The sequence below is a fragment of the Cryptomeria japonica genome, chromosome 8, assembly GCF_030272615.1.
Source record: "Cryptomeria japonica chromosome 8, Sugi_1.0, whole genome shotgun sequence".
Classification (NCBI taxonomy): domain Eukaryota; kingdom Viridiplantae; phylum Streptophyta; class Pinopsida; order Cupressales; family Cupressaceae; genus Cryptomeria; species Cryptomeria japonica.
In genome coordinates this window covers 381,988,878-382,013,156 of record NC_081412.1, presented here as the reverse complement: position 1 = coordinate 382,013,156, position 24,279 = coordinate 381,988,878, and the positions used below count along the sequence as shown (strand labels likewise).

Below are 24,279 nucleotides of genomic sequence, written 5' to 3'. Positions count from 1 at the left end.
TGGAAAGAGATAGTAGCACAATGATTTTTATTTTGTCGATGCCAATCACTTGCACTGTTGGATTCTAATAGGAGTTTCCAAAAATTTGGAAAGTGCTTAATGTCACACTTGGAGACCTTATCGGTTTGTTTGATAAATCCACCAATCCATCAAATGAAGGTTAATGCATAACTTTTTAGTCTCTCAACATTTTCTCATGAAACTGTCACATTGTTAATTACACCGAAGTCGTTCCCTATGTGAGCTTTACAAGTTCAATTGGAGGATCCATGGTTGATATCATCTTAGAGGCGTGGAAGACATTTGAAATGTTTATAGCTATTAGATAAAAAAGCAACAAAAATCCCACAAAATTTTATTTAAAACAGTATTAAATCTTAGAATTTGTTTAAAAACAATTTCATTTGATAAAATACAATGTTTTTTTATAATTAGATTCATAATTTATTTATTTATTTAAAGTTAATTTTCTTGTTAAAATTGATTTTTTTATAGAATATTTTTTAGTTAATATATATCTATTTTATATATGATATATTTAATTTTTTTTAATTTACTAATCATTTAAAAGTTCTAATATGACATTATTTGCATGCAAAAAGGAATAAATTAGAATTGAAAGTTAGTTTAAAATTTATATTTTAGTTTTAACTTATTCTAAAATTATAATTAGTCATTGTTGATTTATTTTCAAATGAAGATTTAATTTAATTTAATTTATTTGTATTAGATAATAAATGTTTATGAATTTTAAAAATTACAATTTATTATAATTTTAGAGATAATTGTAAGCTTAAAAAATATTGCAGTCATTTGATTAATAATTTCAGATTCAATAATACTTAATCACACATACAAAAAGAATTGGTACTTGAAGTTTCTTAAAATATTTATTATTAATGTCAAATTTATAATAATCCTAACCATAACCTTTATAATACTTAATTATGGTTTAATTCTAGCCCAAGGTGCACAAAGAACCAATTGAAAAAAGAAAAAACCATAGTTATAGTTAAGTTATTAGACACAATACAATATCCAAACATTTGATCTAAATAATGCGAGAACATACCCTAACTAACTGCATTATGCATTATTCAAGATATGATAAATCTTAAGGTCGGGATTTACATTGTGATTCAATTAATGTTAATGTTGTTTGTAATCTATTAATTATATTTTTTAGGTACATATTTTATTAATATTTTGGTTTTAATAGATTGAAAAAATTAGTTTTATTTTTTATTTAATTATTTTTCAATTTAAAATGTTTATCATTCATTATAAATTTTTTAAATTATTATTTTTATTAATATTTGCATTTTCATATATTTTGACTTTGCATTTAGTTTATTCTATTTTTATTTTTATTTTAGATTTATGTTTGAAATTTATTTTTAATTATTTTTCTTTTTATGAAATCACAAATAATGGTTAAAAGTTATTAGAATTAATTTAATTTATAATTATTTATCTTATTAGAACAACTATATTTTAAATTTAAATTTAAATTTATGTAATACATTTAATTTCTCTCTCTCTCTCTCTCTCTCTCTCTCTCTCTCTCTTTCCCACTATGTCTATCTCTATCACTCCCTCGTTCTATCCCCATCTCTCCTTATCTATACCTCTCCCTCTCTTTCCTCTCTGTGTTACTCCCTCTTTCTATATCTTTTTATTTCTCTATCTTCTATCTATCTCTATCTCTATCTCTCCCCCTTCTCTCTTCTTCTCTCTATTACCTCCTTTATTCCTCTCTTGCTCCCTCTAGCTTGATCTTCCCATCTCTTCCTCTCCCTCTCTATCTATATCTCATTATCTCTCTCTCTCTCTCTCTCTCTCTCTCTCTCTCTCTCTCTCTATCCTTCTAGCTCTCTCTATATATCACTTCTTGTATCTTTATCTTTCTATGTCTCCATCTCCCCCTCTCATTGTCTCCCTCTTTCTATCTCTATTTCTCCCTCTCCCTCTTCCTCACTCCTTCCATCTTTCTTTATCACTCCCTCCTTTTATATCTTTGTGCTTGTCTCTCCTCTCTTTATTTCTCTCCTTTCCTCTCTCTCCCTCCCTACCTATTCAATATGCATCTCCCCCTCCACCTATTGCAAACATAACATGATCTTGTTGGTAATGAAATTTAGCTATCTTCCCAATTCAGAGTTTTTTTCCAGTCATGTTTGGATCCCTATAACTAGATGCATAGTTCATTTTAAGCTATCACTTTCAACTAGTACTTCAGTTTCATGGAAATATTACACTGTTCTGAGTTATTGAACTTATATCGTGCATCTATTTATACTATTCAGCTAAAATATCTAATCTTCCAAAATGAAAATCTTATTTCAGGCAGGAGAGACTTGGAAGATAAGTCTTGATTATTGTCACTTTATTAGACTTATTTAACTAAATAAAATACTTTTCACTTTAATCACTTGAGTGAATTACAAAATACAAATCACTTGAATTACTTGCATGCTCACGCTGAACCTGTGCAGAAGTTCCAAACTGAGCTAAATACTTAACATTTGTAAGAAGTCCTATGTCTTTTATGCCTTTAAAAGTATGCAAATCACTATATAAGAGCTTTTACTTAAACAAATATCTTAGCAACGATTTTTATTATACTCTTTTAGATGTTGTTCTTTTTGTTCTCTTTTTGAAACAAGGCATCATATATCTCTCAAATAAAGAAAGAAAAGTAGATAAAGGGTCACATTTACAAGATCCCCTCTGCACAAAAGCAAGGAGATCTTCCAACCCTGCCCTGCCTCTCACTTGCAAAGAGTCAATATTAATTCAAATGATTCCATTCTAGATATTATATGGTCTGCTAATTTCAGATGCCAAAAGTTTCAAGCTCTTCTAGCTGTAAAAATAGTGGTCATCTTGAAAAATAAACTTACGTATATTTTTCAAAGGAAAAGAATTGCACAATTTGTCATTCTTCTGGCCCTACGATGCATGGCTTTTACTGTTAAGTTTTGGTTAAGTCAGTGATCCAGTAAATCCTTTTTGAAAGTAGTTTTGTTCTTCAATATACTTTTGGGATCCAAGCAGTTGTCATTGCTCAGTCTTAACACTTCCATGTTTTATTCAATCAGAAGAGAATAGAAAAATCATGGTTATGTTGTCAGATTGATCTTGGCTGTACAGCAGTAGAATGGTTTTACACAACTTCATCTCCAATGTCTGCAAACAGGCTCTGCAACTTCCATTAGGATTTGAAAATGGCAGTGCTGCAGATTTATCTCCACATTTCAACCTTTGGCTGGAGTCAGTATCCTTCAATTTTTACTAATGTTTTATTTAATAACTTTTTTTCACTGCACTTCTGTTGAAAACTTGAAAATAAATTTATGCAGATATGGAAGACAAATAAAGATTCATACCTTGCCAATACATTGCAGCATTAGGTTGTGAAATTCGAAAATGTTGAAACTCTTTTAATAATCTATGCCATATAGAGTCTAGACAACAATTAAAGATTCATGGAATGTCAAGATGCTGTAGCTTTACGTTGTGAAATTTGGAAACGGTGAAATATATAGAAAACAATTAAAGGTTCATGCATTGCCAAGACACTGCAGCATTAGTTTGTGAAACGTTGAAACTGTTTCATTGCACTTCTATTGAATTTTTTTTAAGTAGATATTGAAGACAATTAAAGATTCATACATTGCCAATATATTGTAGGTTGTGAAATTTGGAAATGGTGAAACTGTTTTATTAATCTATAGAGGCATATGTGTAGCAATTTCAAGTGAGCTAGTCTTATTCAGAGGGATCTTAGCTTGGGCTTATGTTAAGTTTAATGAAATTGTAAGGTCAATATATCTATTATCTAATGTGTGAATGGAAGTATCTATTGATTCTTACTGTTCTTTACATGTTCTTTTAGCTTATTTCTGGATAAGACTATTAAATATGCATCTCTCAATGTCTTTTTTAATTCAATATTATATGATGGATGGGGATTTTATTTCCGTAAGGGGAAAGGAAATAGGCTGTTGGGAAGCTGGGACAATTTGTAGAGCACAAAATCAATAACACGCTTATGTTTTCATTTTATAGATTGTGAAACGCTGGGTGAAGAAAGTAGCTTGGCAAAGACGACTTTCAGAAGACCTGAAAGAAAGCTCTAATGCAAAAATATTCCCCTTTGGATCTTATCATTTAGGGGTAAGACATTTGACTCTCTAAACATTCTTTATTATAGTCTTGACTCTTTAGTCTTTTGGGTAGGATCAATATGTTGTGTACCATAAGCATGATAACATTCCATTTGAAATATCTGAGCTGAAGCAGTAAACAAGGTTTGCAGGTGCTGACGAATGGAAAAATCTTAGATAACATTATATAAGAAATTAAATTACTATGAAATTTGCTTGGCCTTTGATTTCATCTTTGGTACGGTAGAGATGTTTTTATTCTTCATAGGCGGCTGCTAAGGAAAAGAGAGGAAAGCTCTAAGATGGAGTAGAAAATGTATGAATGGTTCCTTCAAATATTGAGCTTTTGAGGGAAACTTGGTGATTGTAAGTAGTATATTGAATTATGTTAGAAACAATACTATCAAATTTGTTCTTGCCATTGTAAATTTCCCTTCGCTGAGTGAGTGTGATGTTTTATTCCTAGTGTGGTTGCAGTCTAGTTATTGAGCATTGTCATAGCTCTGTAAAAAAACAAAGCTAGCATGATCTATAATATCATGTGCATTCAAACTTTTAATGTTGTAGTTTTTCAACAAAAAATTACTCATCCTGCTGTTTCCTATCATCATGTGTAATGCCATTTCTCCAGTTGACAATATACAACATTGAACAAGGACATGGAAAAGATTTCATGCTTGAAATGTAACATGAACCTGCATTTAGTTTTCCTTAAAGTTTATGCCATGTGTATTTTTTTTTTTATCATTTTAAAAATCTCACTTTTTTGTTCTATTGGTTTCCCTTGTTTACTAAATATGCCTATTATGATTTTATTAGATGTGACAAGTTTTGGAGCGTAAATAAGCAGTATTACCTTTTTATGAAATTGTATAATATTTTTCAAGGCTAATGTTTTGTTTTGTGCCTCTTGGCCTTTCTCCTTAGCTATTCAAATGATCAGAAAGGTTTCATATTACGTTTTATTGTCTTAATCTAAGATCCAAAGATTTTAACCTTGCTTCAATCCAATCTAGCATTCATAACATGGTAGAATTTAAAGATTCAAGCACGTATTTGGGAATATCTTGTAATTCAACAATCTGAGAGAGGTACCATGTTTCTCATGAAGGCAATGTCTGGTGACAAATGGTAATTTCTGCTTTTACATTTTAGGCGGTTTCAGAATGAAACCATATATGTTCTAAGTAATTGGGAATATGATGCAATTCAACACTGTGTCAGAGACACCGTGTTGCTCATATAGTGAGTGTCTGATGACTAATGATAATTTTTTTTTTTACTTTACAGTTTAGGCTACTTTGAAATGAAACTATACAGACACAATGGAACTAGTGTGAATTTGGAGGAGTCTTTTTAATGTTAGTGATATAGGTAGTCAACAGTTGTCAAGATTGGGATAGCCATTTTGTAACTAGAATGATGTCTCTCTTTCAACCTCTATGTGCTTCAAGCTGTACCTGATGATGCATATACTTGTTTGTTTGGATTTGGATGTGCTTCAAGCTGTACCAGGAAGAGCGTTGGATGCAAATACCATTTGAAAGTTCTGACATTTTCTATATATCTCTTCAGTGGAAAGCTTTCATTTATTATGATCAATTCAGATCCAATTATTTTCGGAGTTGATGAATTTCAACAAGCTTAATGTAGAGATCCATCCCAATGAGTCACTAAGTTGCCACACGATGAAGTATGAACCATAAATTACCTATTTTTTCTTATGTTTACATATATAAAATCAAAAGCATAGTACACAACATGATAAAAAAAGATGTGTATAATACTCTGACTAAATTCAACCGCACAATATTTCATAAACAATATCAAGGAAGCAATAATTGTTTGGGTAATTAATCGGCAAAACAAAAGTACAAGATTTTTTCAAAAAATTGGGGAAAAATCGGATTTACAAAAAAACGTAAAAAATTGCAGAAAAACAATCAAAAACTATATTTTTTTGATATTTTAGGGCATTTCCATAGCATAGAGATAATGTAGGTAAATAAAATAGACACTTGAACACATGAATTGCAGGAAATAGATTTTCGTTGTTTATATTCATATCACTGATTATTTTGCACAAAATATACTACATAAATAATATCTAGATGGTGATAGATGTCAAAATGTCAATTACAATATAGTTTGTGACTTTGAACAAAGTCAACTTGTAAACTAAGTACAAAATTCCAAAATATCAAATGTAGGCAATGACATGCTAGAGGGCAGGAGGCCCTGATGATGAAGCTCTCGGGTGAGAGCCTGTCCTAATTCGTTCAACCCATTGAGGACCAAAGTTGGCTTGCCTCATGATATCAAAATCTTCAGTCTCAAGCGGACGATCAACAACAACATAATCATCATCAACATCATCAGCAACAATCAACTCACACTTTGGATATATCTTTTTGAGGTCATTTGGCAAGCCTTCCTCAATAGTTCCTGATTTTGCCCATGTAGAAATTAGTGTTTCCCTTACAAGTGAAAAACACAATGAATAGTGAATACAATTTCAAGCGGAGGTTGTGATGAACAAATACCAAGTCATTCAGCCATTGTTGTGATAGGCGGTTGCGTTTCTTGGAATGAATGTGTTCAAAAACACTCCAATTATGTTCACAAGCTGATGATTTGCACGATCGGCTCAAATGCGCACTGCCATCCACCTTAAATTTGGTATTTCGTCTCCAAAAGAAGTCCACCAGGCAGCTGAAAAACACACTATATGGAGATGATATTGTAAGACTAAGAATATCTTATAATCTTAACAAACTTAATGAGTATGTTGGCAAAATAAAGAGATTGTCAAAAGTTTATAGAGTCTACCTTTGCATGGTCTTTTTGCTTTGTATATCAGCCCTAGAAGAGAGAAAACCCTTAGCATGCTTTTACACTTCCAACTCTATCGTAGTTGCATCAAATTTTTCCAAGTCAGGAAACATTTTTTCTATGCACTTGAAGAAGCCTTGTTTGATCTCAGCATCAATTTCCATGAAGTCAGTCTTATAGAATAACAAAGGATCGAGAAAGTATCCCGCAACATGGAGAGGAGTGTGCATTTGTCCATCCCATCTCCTATCAATTATGTCCCACAATGGCATATACCTATCTCTATTATTTTCCAGCTTACTCCTTATCACCTCCTTGGCCCTATCCATGGCTTCATACACATATCCCATGGGGGGTTTATCCCCATCCACTAGTCTCAAAACTTTTAATGAAGGCTCTGAAAATTCTACAATCTGTTCAATAGATTCCTAAAGGTGGTAGAATACATATACTCTGCCACTGCTATGCCATTTGCTTGAGTTGTGAAACCAGACTCCATCCACTCAGTTGAAACAAACATTCACCTCAAATTACCTTTTTGTTCGCATAATGTTTGTAATGCAAAGAAATATGTTGCAAATCTTGTCACCCCTAGTCGAACTAGCTCCTTGCCTCCTGTGAAAGAGTGCATTATAGCCAAAACCCTCGTGTGATTATAAACAAATTTGGTAACCTTGTGAGCTTTCTGAAATGCTGCCTTAACCCACTCAATTTTTCCAATGTCCTCTAGGGTTAGGTCAAGGCAATGTGCTGCACATGGTGTAAAAAACATGGAAGGGTATTTATCTGTCATAAGTCTCCCTGCAGCAACACAAACAACAACATTATCTATGATAAATTGAACCACATTTTGTGGCCCTACATCTGTAACTACCACGTCATACATCTTAAACAATACATTTGTGGATTTCATCATATTAGATGCATCCACAAATTTAAAAAAAACAATGCCAATCTCACAAGAGACAAGGAAGTTAATGAGAGTTCGGTTCCTTCTGTCTGTCCAGCCATCTGACATGATGCTGCAACCAATTCTAGCCCACTGTAACCGATGTTGTTTAACAACATCTTGAACATCCTCTACTACATCTTTTAGCATACCAACCCTCAATGATTCATAAGATGGGGCTTGAAACCTAGGACCTACAGCTGCAATAGCATCTACCATGGGTTGCCAATATGGATTTCTGGAAGCATGGAATGCCGTGTGAGAGGAGTACCAATAATTAGCAATTGCCTTCTTTGCTTGTTCAGTGATAGTTTTCCTCCATCCTTTACTCTCCAAAGTGGTTTGTGATCCTGGTGTAGTATGAGGTTGGAAGAAAGCTTTAATGTTTCCTCCACCTGTGTTTGGTCCACGTGCTATAGAATTATGTGTCGACCCAGATTCCCTGATACCCCCATCTTCACCATCCTCACCCAAATTGTTCATCGTAGGATTTGTAGAACTAGAACCTAGTTCAATTCCAATTCTTGCCTTTTTGGCCTTATTCTCAGCAATCCCTCAAAGAGATTGCTTTGCCTGATACAAGACATCTGCAAGGCATTTTTTGCATATCTCGGTGTTATTTCCTCGTTCTTTTGGCAAATGCCATTTGAAACGATAAATTCCACCGTTGATGTCCTCTAGACACCAATTGCACTTGACCTTCGTGCTACTTGGAATTGTTGTGCAATGTGTCCACACAAAGTCTTTTTGACGTGACATTCTGATCAAGAATCAGATCTGCAAAAACATTACACACAATCTTTAACTTTTGAGTGAGAAAATCAGATTGTTGAGTTGAGGATTTTGATGCAGTAGGTTATGATGGGTTTGGCTGGTTTGAACATGTTAGAAAAATTTGTGTAGAGTGTAAACCATGTGTTCAATTCAAAACACAAATTGATTAAAAAATATCAAATTGTCACTAAAGCATAAACCATTACATGTCTTTCTGAGTTTCTTATTGATTTTGATTTGGGATTCAAACTCTTAAACAATATGGGAAATAATTCAACAAGTTTTCTCTAAAACAACTCTTCAAGTTCAAACTATCCTTGAATTTTCTACTATAGTTATTTGATGTTAATGAAAACATTCTAGGACAAATGTATGCCATGCTTGAAGATTTCAATATATAGCAGTAGTCCCAAAACTCTAGTTTTCAGATCTTTTCTTTTTTTACATGTTACTCCTATGATCTGGTTAATCAGACAAGAATGGAGACAAAAATTCAGACTTTGAAGGAGCAAGTTAAGCGACTTGAACAATTATTTAATGTGATACTGTAATTTCTAAATTTACTGATAAAATTACTGTAATTTCTAAATTTCTATTTAATGTGATACAGTAATTAAATAGAAATTTAGAAATTAGTCATAAAATTACAGCAATTTCTAAATTTCTAATTAAACTACAGTGTATCAAATTATTGTTAACATATTGTAATTGATATATTTAATACTTATTTTGATGTATGATTCTTTTTCATCAAAATAAGTAAAAAAAAATGATATATCAATTACAGGCAGTAACTGTATATTTGATATATCAAATTACAGTATAAAATACACTGTAATATTTAACCGTTGAATGTAATTTACAATATAAAATATAAAATATTTATACATTATATTTTATACTGTAATTTACAATTTTACAGTATATCAAATATTTATACACAAATTACATTTTAAGTTACAGTATAATACAGAAACATTATAATTTGTGTATAAATATTTGATATACTATAAAATTGTAAATTTTATACTATAATTTGTGTATACAGGATAAATATTTATACAATATATCAAATTACATATAATATACAATAACATTATAACAGTAATTTACATTTAACAGTAACCTACTGTATTTTGTAATATACTGTATAAGTTAACAGTAAGATACAGTAACAGTAACAGTATATTACAAAATACAGTAAGTTATTGTTAAATGTAAACTTATAAAATACAATATATTACAAAATACAGTAAATTACATGATGTATTTTATAGTGTAAAATGTAAATTACATGATGTATATGTCGGCATTATGGATGAATTGATTATGTGTTGCATTGATGTTTTGTCATTGATGTCAGCACTAGCTGTTATGGTTGGTTATCGATAGACAGGTTTTGGTTACCGGTAGAAGATCTAGTGTTACCGACAGAAGAGAATATCTGTTGGACACTTCCGACATGTTTGGATCAGTGAAATATGTTTGATTTTATGTGTTATATGTTCCTTGAGCATGTTTTTGTTAGTTGGTATTGACTTGGTAATTGGATGCTATCATACACTCTTGTAAACCCTTACCGGCATTGGTTTAAGGCTCTACCGGCAGAGCTTTCTTTGAGGTATTTTGACAGGATGCATAAGTGGTGTTGGTACAACTTCTAGATGGATTTCAAGATGCTGAAGATGTTCTTTGATCATGCTTCAATTGCTTGAAGACATTGCTTTGGCGTGGTGGACCCAGAATAGGTCCGGTACCTATCTAGGTTATGGACCGGTATCATGATAACGTGTTCTCTACACGTTACTAGGATGTTTTATGGATTGGTTATTGTTGTTTTGGCCTTAAGCCGACATGGCATATCATTGTAATATGGATTTATGTAATGGTCTTATTGTAATATCTTTTAGGTGGCCGACCTAATTGGTTTAGGCCTTAGGGTTGGTATAAAATGATGTAAGATCTCATTGTAGATCGTGGTATGGGAATGGAATAAGTGTCGTGGTCTTGGAGTGCAATATCATATGCGAAGGAGATTTGGTCAATCATAGGTGATCGAATTGGGATTAAGGAAGAGGTCAAAGCCCTCTGGTATTGAGCTTAACCGGGACTGTAATTAGGCATGGTAGATGCTATCTCTGGCAGTTCATTATTTTGGATTGTTGGCCATATATCTTGAGGTGGTTTTAACCTCTGTAGTCAGTGAGACTCTTTTGTAATGAGCAGTACACTCTAGGCAGTGTGCCTTCCCGCATGTGCAGTGCCTTCATTGTAACACATACTTTCTGTAGAAGTATCATCTGACTGTGGGTAGGCTTCCCACCGTAGTTTTTCCCTTTCCAGGTTTTCCACATACAAATCATGGTGTTATGTGGTATGGTTGCTTTGCATTGATTATCTGTTTAATTCTAAGTTACCGGTTCGGGTTCGGGTACCGGTTCGGGTTCGAAGAACCCGGTACGGCAAAATTTTGAAAAGGGGTTTGGGTTCGTTTGGGTTCGTTAGTACAAAAACATGTAAATTATATATATATGCAACCTATAAGCATGAATTAAGATTAGCATGTCACATAGCATCATATAAACAACAAAACCAACATAAACTTGTAATCGTAGCATCATGATCATACCATAACAGCATCATATACATCAAGTCTAATATCAAAATGATAAAATATTCAAGTATCATTGTTTCAACTTTCAACAATTTAAAGTTTGATCATTAAATGGATTCAAACTAAGAACATCCAAGTTTAATTTTTCAAACTGAGGACCTGGATTTTGCCGGCAACACCCCCAACGGGGTCAAGGGGCAACGCCCCTTGCGGGGGTCTGGGGGCAGTGCCCCCAACGGGGTCAAGGGGCAGCGCCCCTTGCGGGGGTCTGGGGGCAGCGCCCCCAGCGGGGTCAAGGGGCAGAGCCCCTTGCGGGGTCGAGGGGCAGCGCCCCTTGCAGGGTCCCGGGGCAGCGCCCAGGGCGCGCTCCCTGTCGCGGTACAGGGCGGGGTCGAGGGGCAGCGCCCCCGCCGCCAACACCAAATCACAACCTTCAAACCCACCCGGAACTCCATGGCGTGCATCAGTTTTCTGTTTTTTTAAAACGTCTAATTTTCTGCTTATTAAGGTTATAACTTTCACTTTTTACAAGGCGGAATTGAAAAAAAAATTAAATTTGCATTGTTTTTTGACTTTACAGGCCGCCCAGCCACCCAGGTTCGACTGGGTCTGCCCGGGTTCAACTGGGTTCGACCCCGGGTTCGACTGGGTTCGACCAGGGTCGAACCCACTCTGGGTTTTTCGAACCCTGGTCGAACCCAGGTCGAACCGGACCCGTACCACGGACTCGGTCGAACCCGGACCCGTACCAGGGGGGCCCAGAGGCGAACCCGGTAACTTAGGTTTAATTGTTAAGTTGTATTGTTTACCAGTATCTGTTTTTGCCCTACCGGTACTTAATCTGATTAAAGGTTATTAAGTGGATTAAATGATATAATCTGTTAACAACTGATTCACCCCCCCCACCCCCCCCCCCCCCTCTCAGTTGTTCACCGGTTATCCTAACAGTATACATTACAATTATTTTATACTGTAATTTACATGTTAACAATAACTTATACTGTCTGTATATCAACAACTAATACAGTGACTATTAAATGTAAATTTATATATCTACAACGCATTTTGATGAAGAAAATTTGTAAAAAATTTGGAAACAAATGGCATAAATACCTGATAAATAATGGCTGGGAAAATGTGTTCCTGGCTCTTGTCGGCACAATAGACGAATTGTAGCAGCTTCGGGAAGATATACCTCTTGCACATAGCAGCTCACGCGATCAACCGATAGAGTGTCAAACTTAGTCTATGTCAGCTCCGATATGAGAAACCCTTCCACATCGCACACTATAAAGGAAAAACGCACATTTTTCGCACCTTATTTTCGCGATATTAGGGTTTTTTCACACCACGGCGATTACGGGAGATTAATTGCTCGATTTATTCCAGTTTTAATCAGGAAAAAGTCGTTGAATATCATTTCGATTGGCCAGCAATTTTAATCGGCGATTTTGGAGAATTAATCGACAACACATCCGATTCCCGATTAATCGGGTATAATCATGATTAATTCTAGATTGTTGCTTCTCTGAACAATATAATTATCATATTTGGATTTCATTTTTTTTTATAAGCCGATAAATCATTCTCATTACATAATCTTTTAGCAAGTAACTCATATGGTAGCATCCATATTACAAGAAGAACAATCAATACAATATTCTACACACATCACTTATTTCATCCACATTTCCATGGGCATGGTCAAACTCTCATCAAATGACAATTTAAAATTCAAATCTTAAGTCCACATCAATAAAATCAGCCACAATCAAGCAACCTTAAGTATACATCATAGGTATTCACACAATGATCTAAAGAAAACTCCTTACTGAAACATAATTAACATAAGCTCTAGCACAACCAATTAACGGTAACATCATTTTGACAACAATAAAAGGTATGCCATTCAAACCATAAACAATAAAATAATCAATTCAACAATAAATGATATGAATCACAAGACAACATTTTATAACTAATAATCAATAACCAATAAACAATAAACAGTAAACAATAATCAACAACCAATAAATGAACAATATACTATAAACTGTAAGTAGGTGAGTGTGATATATTGTGGTGCTTAGGCAAGAGAGGATATTTTAAGAGTATTATATGTGCATGGATCTCACATGGAGATATAGTATGGAGTGACTTCTTCCATTTAAGAGCATTGTGTGGCGTTGCACCACCTCAAGGGTTTGATCAATTTTTGAATATATTGGATTTTTTCCCTATTTTTCTAATGCATGTTTGAGCAAAATACTATTTTAAGCTTTGCTTCAACTTTTGGTATGCAAGTTGAGTACAGGACAAACAAATACCCAAAACAATAAAAACAAGCCACTAGAAAATGGAATTTGGCTACCAAAAGTTCTCTTTTAAACAAGCTTAGAAATTATACCACCATAACATTTCTAGTGACTTCACTAGTAACATTTCTAGTGGCTTTACTAGTAAATTTTAGTGAACCATGGGCATGCATCCCCCCCAATATCCCCATTTTTGGGATGGGGATGTTTTAGGGATGCGGGAACTTGGGGGAAATGTCCCCTCGTTGTAGTGCCACCATTGTAGGGATGTTGTTGGGACATATGGGGGACTCCCAATAGTCCCTTGACTGTCTTAGAGATGCCTATGCATCTCCTGTAGCCCCCAATCAAAAGCTTCAAGTGAAAACAAAAAATGGTGATAAAGTTGTGAAAATGACATTAGTGAGGTTTTGCAAGCTTGGCGAGGACTGCCCCCCTTGCCCTGTATCGTGAGGGGCGCTACTCCTCGACCTTGCTGGGGGCTTTGCCCCCAGACCCACACAAGGGGTGCCAAACCTTGACCATGTGGGGGGTTCTGGCCCCAAACTCTGTCTTGTATGGGAGCATTCTTGGGGCGTTTCCCCTCGACCTTGCTTTGGTCTTTGCTTCCAATCCCCTACAAGGGGCACCATCTTTTGACCTCACTAGGGAGGTTGCCCCCAAACCCCTGCAAGGGTGCTGCCTCTTACCCCTGCCAGAGATGGAGCGTTGCACCTTGGGCCCAAACCTCCACCCACTATTGTTATTGTTAATGCAATCATTGCCATTTGTTTTATATTTATTAGTTTAAACTTTGCTTAGTATGCCAAAGTTTCATTTGTAACTCTTATACTTATTCTTGATTTGCTCCCAAAGTTCCAAAAATCTTCCCACCATTGTTAACATTCAATGCAATCATTGTCATGTTTTTAATGTTTATTAGTTTAAACTTTACATAGTATGCAAAAGTTTCATTTGCAATTCTCATACTTATTCCTTACACATCTTTTTATTACTAATTTTTCAAGTACTATATGTATTTGTGCCACCCCCTCGCTGCCTGTGCTACGCCGTCCCCAAACTTAGGCCCTTGGTCCCTCCGTCCTTGAAACTCGTTTCCTTGTTTCCCTATCAGGAAACTCTGTAAAAATATGCTATTAATTAAGATTTATTATAATGAAAATATCTCAGCTAAAAAAAATATAACTTCCAAGGAAAAGATTTTATGCACATTAATATCAAATCAAGTCCTTTTGGAGTTTAAATAATGCTTTTCAGCCAGTGAAAATATGCCTACTTGACCATCAAGTTTTTCTCATAAAGTTAAATTCTAGATGTTGAGCTAGTAAATTTTTTTACAGTGTAAATGAGAAGGTAAGAGCTGAACTGGTTGAGAAAGGGAGGAAGAACAATTGAGGCAGCAATGGAGGAGGCAGAGGGTTTCTTTTTCTTTCCTCAAAGCACTAGAGGAAAAATGGAGTGTTCCCTTTAGGTTTTCGATTGCTTTCAAGACATGCATAAAATTGAATCTCAAAAATATGGTCTGCTCTGATCCACAAGTTTTTACAGGTCTTGATTATTTTCTTATAATGATAGAACAAGTGTCTTCTTGTATGAATCCTAGTGGAACTAGATTGGATGGTCTCTCCTATAATGGAATTCTGCCAAATAGGAGCACGCAGAGACATGAGGCTCTCACAACAGTATCCCTTGAAACATTTGCTGATAGTGAGATAGGCAATTGGCTTTGGCTTAAGAATTGGTGTCACAAAGCTGCAGAAAACCATTTTTTAATTGATTAGATCAGAAAGAGATCAACCTGGAAACAGAACATCTTTGCAGGAATATGTTGATCTGTGACTTCATTTTCAAGCGGTCCAAGGAAAAGTATCTCGTGGCCTGGATTAAAGATCACTAGACAATAAACAATATTAAGGAGACCAGAATAAGAATAGGTAGCTTTTCCATGGTTATCTTTGAATTTGGAATAGGATAAGGCGACAAATTTTGAATGGGGTTTTTTGGGATGGTCTGGCTTGTTTATGATCCTATGGATTGTGTCTTTTGTTTCTTCACAGGAAAACTGATGATTACTCCATTCTGGATTAGGTTGTATAATCTATCTATTCACATTTGAACTGATTTTATCTTGTCGCAAAATTGGCTCCAGTCTAGTTAGAGTGTTTTGCATCTTTTCAACTACTATTAACAATCTTTGCCTTGACATATATTTGTGCTCAGGCAGATCTTGTAAAGCTGCTTAAAGACAAATATGGTTGAAATATTTAGAAATGTCAATCCGTAAATAATAAATGGAGTATGAAAATGTGTTCTTTTGGAGCCTTATGGTCAAGGTTATTTGGCAAGACCCAAGGGACATTAGTAACATTGCTAGTACATAATCAAATGAAAAAAAAAAAAGGTACTTCAAAGGGCCAAAACATAAGGCCATTTTTTGTTGGTGTTATAGGAAGATGAAGTCAGTAGCATGCCAGAAGTTCCATTAGAGGAATGACATTTAACTGAGATAACGAGAAACGAGACTATATGCAAGACATTCCAGTGTTGATGAACCCAGTAGCTAATGACAGTGCCTAGGGGATTCCCTTGATTCTCCAATGGATATTATTAACTACAAGATTCAAAATCAATATCATGGTTAGTGAAATGAATGTGATGAAGTGTTGGTTCTGAATATGGATGGCAAATAAGATCAACATAAAGTTGTTAGCATCCCTGGGTCTTAATGCCATCATTCTCCCATGGGTCTGAAGGGCTGTATGCAATATAGTGGAATAAAGTCGAAAGCATCAGTTTCAATTTTATAGATTGGCCAAGAAAATCTTGTTTAAGGGAAACAGGAACAGTTTGAGGATGATGCTGTTATGCAAAAACATAATGCACATTTTGGGAAATGACAAGCAAAAAGATTTGGAGCACCATTAATCCATTTTTTTTCCGTCGTTTTCCTCATGTGCTTGCTTAAAGTGCAGGTGGTAACAGGAGTATGGTGTTTCTGAGTGCTACGGAAACTCTGTAAATTTGTATAGGAATGTTTTTAGGAGAAATAGATATTATCAATGTCTGTGCTACATTTTGTTGCTGTAGTATATGCGGCAGCTGCAAGAGTCAAGCAGAAATTATAAATTTTGATATAGCTCTCCTTTTCACCAATAAAACATTTTTTATAATTTTGGAATTGACCAGTAATTGGCAAAGTAAGATTGGCATTCATTTGTATACTGGAGATTGCGAATTTCTTGCATACTAGTTTTAGCAAGTGGGTATATCATGTTACTGTATGTTTAACTGATTAGATATTGAAGTTTTGGCTTGGTATAGGGTTAATCATTGGTTACCTTTCCAAATAAGGCACTAGATAATGTATCACATGGTCTGCACATTGCTCTCTTTACTGTATGCATGGTCCACCATTTAAGCTTATAATAGGGCACTTAAGGGTTTACCTTTATCGTATTGATGCTTATTACTAAATAAAAAAAATTAGAGTACAAATTTTAATCTAGGAACATTTGGAAATATTATAAAAAAATTAGCATTTTAATGACACTTACAAAATGAGTTTAACTGATGAATTGTGGAAAATAATCAGGTTCATGGACCGGAAGCAGATATTGATGCTTTGTGTGTTGGACCTTGCTATGCAACATTGGAGGTAAATCTTTTTTTGTGGCTTACACCTCTTCTGGGTTGAGAAATTGATTCAGTACTGTTTCTAAGCGGAAAATGATGTTCTATGCAGGATGATTTTTTCATTGTATTGTGCAACATGCTTAAGAACACATCTGGAGTTTCAGAGGTTCAATGTGTAAAGAATGCAAATGTTCCTTTGATGCGGTTTAAATTCACTGGAATTTCGATTGATCTTGTATATGCAAGGCTTTCTTTGAGAGCCATACCTGAAGTAAGTTGATTATATATATATTTTGAATTAACATAATGGGTATTCCCTCTGATTTCTGGTGCAGATAATGCTGCATAGTTTCACTCTCTTAAAATTAAAAAAAATCATGCAGGCTATAGGAATAGCCAAGAATTGTTAGGTTTGTTTATTGGTTATCTTATTAAAAATAAAAAGAAACTGAGGCATATGGATACATTGGCCCATACAAGGAACTTGTGCTTGATTCGTTCCCAGGTGATAAAAGAATGAGAAGTACTTTTTTCTTGTAGCCTAGATTATGAAAGAATGAGAAGCATGTTCCAATCTAAACTGAACAAATTTAATTTTAGATAAAGCATGCCAGTTTTAACTGTTTCTGTAGTCTTAAATTCTTTTCTCTTGATCAATGGCGATATTCCTGTTGAAGTTAGTTTAGTTGTGTAGGTCCAATTCGCCAGATTTAGGGAGATGATCTTCTTTTAATGCTATTAACCCTTCCTAATAATATTGGATGCATGAGTTTATATTTCTGTTGTTGTGCATGTTGCAATACATTGAAACTATCTTTAAATATGAGCAGTACGGCAAGCAGGGAATGCCAAAAACATTTCAGGTCAAGTACCATTAGATACATAGGCTGTGGGGTTTTATATTCATCTCTTAGGCATCTTCTGATAGAATCCCTGCTGCAAAGGTTTTCCTTGAAACTTGATTACAAAAGGAGTCTTCTATTTTATAATGCTAGAGAAATAGTAATGGTTGATCTTTCTATCATGGAAATGAATCAGAGAAAAGCCTGTTGATGTGTATTTTGTACACCACCAAACACAGAATAAAATACCCAAAAGGTACCTTATCCTCTCTTGATTAAAGTCTCTGAATGCTGAAGATGTCGCGAAAAGGATCAATCGGGATGACTTCAAGGTTCTTCGTTGTAGGATCTCTCATTGCATTCCAGACTTAGTTTTATTCAACTTAGGAGGAAAAGTGTGATTTTAGAGTTTTTCGCCCTAGACTCTCTGGAAGGGTCAGGAGCGATTTTTCCTCCTTAGGCTAATTCCTTCATCATCTTTCGTTGAATCCTTCACTCATCGCTAGGCAATATTCTTCCTTATTCATTCCACCCAAGTTTGTCTTGTTTCTGCAAGGTAAAATAGGGGTTTTTCAAATTTTCGCCTTGGGCCCTCTGGAAGGGTCAGGAGCGATTTTTCCTCCTTGCCTAGAATCATCAAGTTTTTTGAAGCAAACAATTACTCATCATGGTCTTAAAGGTTATTTCTACCTTAGTGCATCCTTGCCTTAGCAAAAACACAAAAGGAATAAGTTGATTTTATGATTTTTGCCCTGGGCCCTCTGGGAGGGTCAGGAGCGAACTTTGAGTTTTTAGGCACATTCCTTCATTCCTTTAGCTTCAAATCACTTCTAAGGCATAAAACATCACGTCCTTCTCCCACCTAAGTCATGAATAGCAAGATTTTGTCTTGAATTTGCAATAAAAGGGGAGGACTTGGAAATTTTGCTCTGGACCCTTTGGAAGGGTTAGGAGCGAATTTCCTTCTTGGCTTCAAAACTTTCACTTTCAACAATCTCTCCTCACTTCAAGGCAATCCAAACATTGTTCTAAACCCATGCCTAGGCTCAGCTTTGCTCAAACTTTGGAAGAAAAGATAGGCTTTTTGATTTTCGCCCTGGACCCTCTGGAAGGGTCAGGAGCGATTTTCCCATTCTAGGCTTGGTTGCTTCTTCTTGACTATCCAAATTATCTTCAAAGGACAAAACATACTTCCTCGCATCCACTCCAACCACAAAAATCGTTTTGATCTTGCATGAAAAAGGTGTTTTTGAGAATTTCGCTCTGGACCTCCTGGGAGGGTCAGGAGCGAATTTTGCAATTTTGACCAAAATCTCTCACTTTTCACCTTGAAACTTCTTTGTTAAGTAAGATTTCATCTTGCACTGTGCTAAGAATAGGATTTCATGTCCAAGAAAGGCCAAAAAATGCGTTTAGAAGGAATTTCGCTCTGGACCCTCTGGAAGGGTCAGGAGCGAAATTGCCTTTCCTGGACAAAACTTCTTCATTCTTTCATCTCCAAACAGGCCTAGGGGCTTCATCATGTTCATTTCACCTTTCATCACGCCTTTGATACTCCAATTCGCCTAAACTGAGCAAGAAATGTCTTCTACTAAGATTTTCGCCTTGGACCCTCTGGGAGGGTCAGGAGCGAACTTCTCAATTGAGGCTTATCTCATCATCATTTCAAGTTGATTTCACCTCTCCAAGAAAGAAGACACTATTCCTCTCTCATCCAAACCCAAGCTTGACTTGATTTTGCAAGGAAAACAGGTGATTGAAGAAATTTCGCCCTGGACCCTTTGGAAGGGTCAGGAGCGAAAATTTGGTTTTAGGCAAAATCCTTCATTTTTCCAAGTCAAAACAACCTCAATAGGTAAAAGCAAGTTATTCTTGTTTCATTCATGCCACAGACTTGACCTTTTTCACTGCAAAATAGGATCATTTGGGAATTTCGCCTTGGACCCTCTGGAAGAGTCGGGAGCGAAAATTACCTTCCTTGTCCAAAACTCTTCATTTTGCACGCTTCCAAATCTTCAAATGTATCAAATGACGTCCAATCTTTCCTCCAAGATGCCTTGCACATCACAATTTAGCCAAAGTGAGTGAAAAATAAGCTCAAATAAAATTTTCGCCTTGGACCCTCTGGAAGGGTCAGGAGTGAATTCCCTTTTCTAAGCCAAATTGCTCAATCTTTAAGTTTCAAACTACCTCACAAGGCAAAGTCAGGTCATTTTCCAGGCTAAGAACAGGTTTGCAATTTCATCTAAGGCAAGAAATAGTGTTTAGGATGTGATTCGCTCTGGAACCTTTGGAAGGGTCAGGAGCGAAAATCCTTTTTTAGGCATCATCTGGCTCTCCAAAATCGGTCAAATTCATCCTTAGGCAAGAACACATAAATCCATCCTCAAACATGTCAAAACTCAGCGAAAATTGTGAAGGGAATCCAATCTACTAAAGACTTTCGCTCTGGGCCCCTTGGAAGGGTCAGGAGTGAAATTTATGTTTTTAGGCCCTCTATCCATCTCATTCTCTATTTAACTTGGCCGACTGGACTCCCTTTTTTCACTGACCATGCCTAGCTGACTCAGACTCAGAAACAAACAGGTCCTTACCCAGAAAAACCCTCCTTCAATCTAGACCTGACCTGAGACCTGTCCTATCCCTCGACCTAACCAATTTGACTCTCCTGAAAGGTATACTTCATTCCGACAATCTTGAATCTTCAGGTAGACTATTAACAATTCCAAAACTTGGTTAGACTTAACTTGAATGAAACCCTAAAAAATGAGCTTCCAAGGTTTAGCCCTAATCCAGCTAGCTCAGACAGACCACTCACTCACTCAAAATCCTAAAAGCAGAGAGAAAAACAAAACCAAAAGCAAAAGAGGGGGGTCTCCATTCTAATGGGGCGATGTGTGAAATGGTCACAACAAAGCCATGAAGTGGAAAATAGCTAAATATTCTATTTTTATTGAATGTTAGAAGGGAAACTGTTTTTGGGGAGGATATTCCTCTCAGAATGTGGGAAACTTGTACCCCACCTTGGATGCCCTAAAAAAAAAGGAGACCCATTTATGTACGAAGTATTTGGCATGGCATTATACACACTCACATTTGTAAATTGTATGCATGAAAGCTCATCTATAAATCTATAAATTGATTTATAGATTTATTATCTATAACTATTGATTTAGCTCCTCTACAATCTCCAAATATCTTTAAATATTGTTCTATAAATACTGTTTTGTAGATTTATTGATAAGCAACCATACACAAATATGGTTTTATTTGCAGATGCATGTGCAACGTATTATTAGCTATAAAGAGGCTTTATTGCAACTAGTTGAGTTTAGTTTAGTGATTGCTATTGAGAATAAGCTCACATTTGTGTACGGTTGCCGTGAAGGTCATTCTGTTTGATTTGAATGCTTGCTAAGGAAGACCTCTAGCAACACTCTGTTGGGTTTAGACTGAGCCCCAAGTGAAAAGGGGAGATCAATCACTCTCACCAATTCACCATTAACCCTCCATAATCTGTGAATGATCCCTAACTCTGCTATTTGAAGACACCCTTCGCCTAGATAGTTGAGTTGGGTTCTAGGATTTTGGAGCAATGGATTTGGGAGTCAACATGGCCAATGCCTCTAATCATCCCCAAATTCTATTTGACTTCTCATCATTGGAGTTGTTGGACTTTTCAAGGACAAGCTTCTCCAATTTAATACTGACCAACCTTGTTTGTGCTGCATCGTCATCATAGGCTCTTCTTGTACATAAGTATGCTGTGGTCAATAAAATGCAAGACATTAAACACACAAATTTCTTTGCCCTCCTAGAGGTAAGCTTGTTCCTCTTAATAGAGTGGATGAAGGTATAAGTAGACTGGTTCTAAGAAGAGTTAGAAACTCGGGTTAACACAAAAATAAGAATCCTTATTCTTCAACCTTCCATTGCACAAGGATTTCACTTTGTTTTTCTTACTCCAGGTTGCATGAAGTGCATAAGTATGGGATACACAAAATGGGAAATTCTTATTTGACTATGGTAATATACTTTCAATAAGTAAAAACTCTGCTGTTCATACTGTTCCACTATTTATATATGCTTGAAATCAAGGTTGTGTATTAAACTGCCAGTGTATAAAATTGAACAATTGCTGCCCAAAATGATTGAAAACAGTGAAACACAGTCATGGCTGCCTATGGAAGCTGAAATACATTTTTGTTTACACCCCTGAGACACTGAAACCCTATTTAGGCTTCATTTCTCTGCCTGCCCACTCTTCTTAAGTCCAAGGCGGTATTTTTTAGGACCTGAGCCAGGTGGATATTTCAGTCATATATGCCAGTTTCTTATGTCAAAATCATCTAAAAATGGGCAGAAACATCTAGGGCATACTCCTCACTTACCTTTGCCATCTTAGGTGGAGATTTTTATCAACTTACCATTTATCTACTGCTGGGCAGAACTTTACCATAGCAGAGCTACGTTAGGCACACACAAGGCTCATTTCTGCTACCTTTTCCTTCACTTAAGTGGAAATTTCTGGTGGCTAGGCCTGGCTAAAAGTGTGCCAAAGTTATGTTGAATGTTGGATGAAGCTTTGGGTGGAATAATGTATCATTGTCACCACTTTTCAAAAAAAAAACATGGTGAAACCTTATCTAGTGCACCTCTCTTCCTAATTAGCCACTTTTAACTTGTCCTTGGCAGTACTTAAATCTGCTTCTAGCAATCTTTATGACTTGGTCATGGACCAGTGATGGCTAAACCACTAACAAATTGTGTCCACATTACTTGGGCAGAGAATTGGAGGACTTAAGTTCTATGTGTTAGGTGGAGATTGCATGTGGCTGGGCCACCCTAGGCATACACCAAAAGAGTCTCCACCAAGCATAAAGGTGATGGGTGACCACTTTAGGTCTCTTGGCTGCATTCCAGTTGTGTAGGTGTGCACACTAAAGAACTTTGCCATTTGCTGTTAGCTGCTGAAACGGTCTTCATTATGCTGTAGAGAAACAAATACCTAATTCTGCTCCCTGATTGCTGAATCTACTGTTTGCTGCCTTTATCCAGCTGGAAAGAGAGAATGAATGTGAATAAACAATAATCTTAGGCAAATATTTTCCTTAGAATTTAAATTTAGTTGTTCCAAAATCAAACCATATGAGACTACTTTGGCCCAAGATCAAACCCTATAAGGTAAGGTTGGCCTTAATCATGAAAATTATGTTTTTGTTGGGGCATAACATGTCTTACCGGGTTTGCCCTTGGACCCCCCTGGTACCGGTCCTGGTTCGAACGGGTTCCTAGTTCGGGTCCGGTTCGGACTGGGTTCGACCAGGGTTCGAAAAACCCTGAGGTGGTTCGTACCTGGTCGAACCTAGTCGAACCTGGGTCGAACCCGGGCGGACCCAGGTCGAACCTGGGCGGACCCAGGTCGAACCCGGGCGGACCCAGGTCGAACCCGGGTGGACCCAGGTCGAACCTGGGCAGTTGGGCGGCCCAAAAAAGAAAATTATATGCAAAATTTAATTTTTTTTTGAATTCTGCCTGCTAAAAAGTGAAATTTATACCCTAAAAGTGATTTCTAAAATATTATATTCACTCATTTCACCTCTAAAAGTGGCATTGGCTCATCTAATGTCAATGTCAATGAGGAGGAGGAGGAGGAGGATGAGGAGGACGATGAATTAGATGATCCATTGGATGATTAAACTTTATATTATTGAAAGTTGTATTAGAATATTTAATTATATTTTAGTCACCTATGTTTAGTTCCTTGTTTAATGGTCATTTAGCTTTTTAGTTAATTAGCTTTTAAGCTTTATTTAGCATTTAGCATTTTCTTTTTAGTTAATTAGCTTTTAAGCTTTATTTAGTGTTTAGCTTTTTAGTTGTTCACTTTAAACGACTTGTTCTTAATTTAGAACGTCGTCCTTATAATCTCTTTATATACGTTTGTATATTGTTGAATAGATTATTCAATTATTGAATCATTCATTCAATTTATTTTTCATGGTATCAGAGCGAGTCGATGGGATTCTTTAAAGTTTGGCGAATAAAAATTCATGGCCTTCTTTCTGGAATATTTTCTAGATTTTTTTTAATTGTATTTTATAAAAAACGATTTTGCTTTTTTTAAGGCTTTTTGAGGGTTTCGAGGGTT

The 24,279-nt window shown here is 35.8% G+C and overlaps 1 protein-coding gene across 2 annotated transcripts in view; it reads left to right on the top strand.

Annotated features, from left to right (window-relative positions):
* Nucleotides 1–24,279, top strand: part of LOC131066856 (nuclear poly(A) polymerase 3) — a 60,968-nt gene that overhangs the window by 8,148 nt on the left and 28,541 nt on the right. For both annotated transcript variants that reach the window (XM_059209646.1, XM_058001729.2), the window contains exons 4-6: nt 4,072–4,179; nt 17,246–17,308; nt 17,396–17,557. In XM_059209646.1, the coding sequence (XP_059065629.1) occupies nt 4,072–4,179; nt 17,246–17,308; nt 17,396–17,557 (333 nt within the window). The remainder of the gene's footprint in view (nt 1–4,071; nt 4,180–17,245; nt 17,309–17,395; nt 17,558–24,279) is intronic.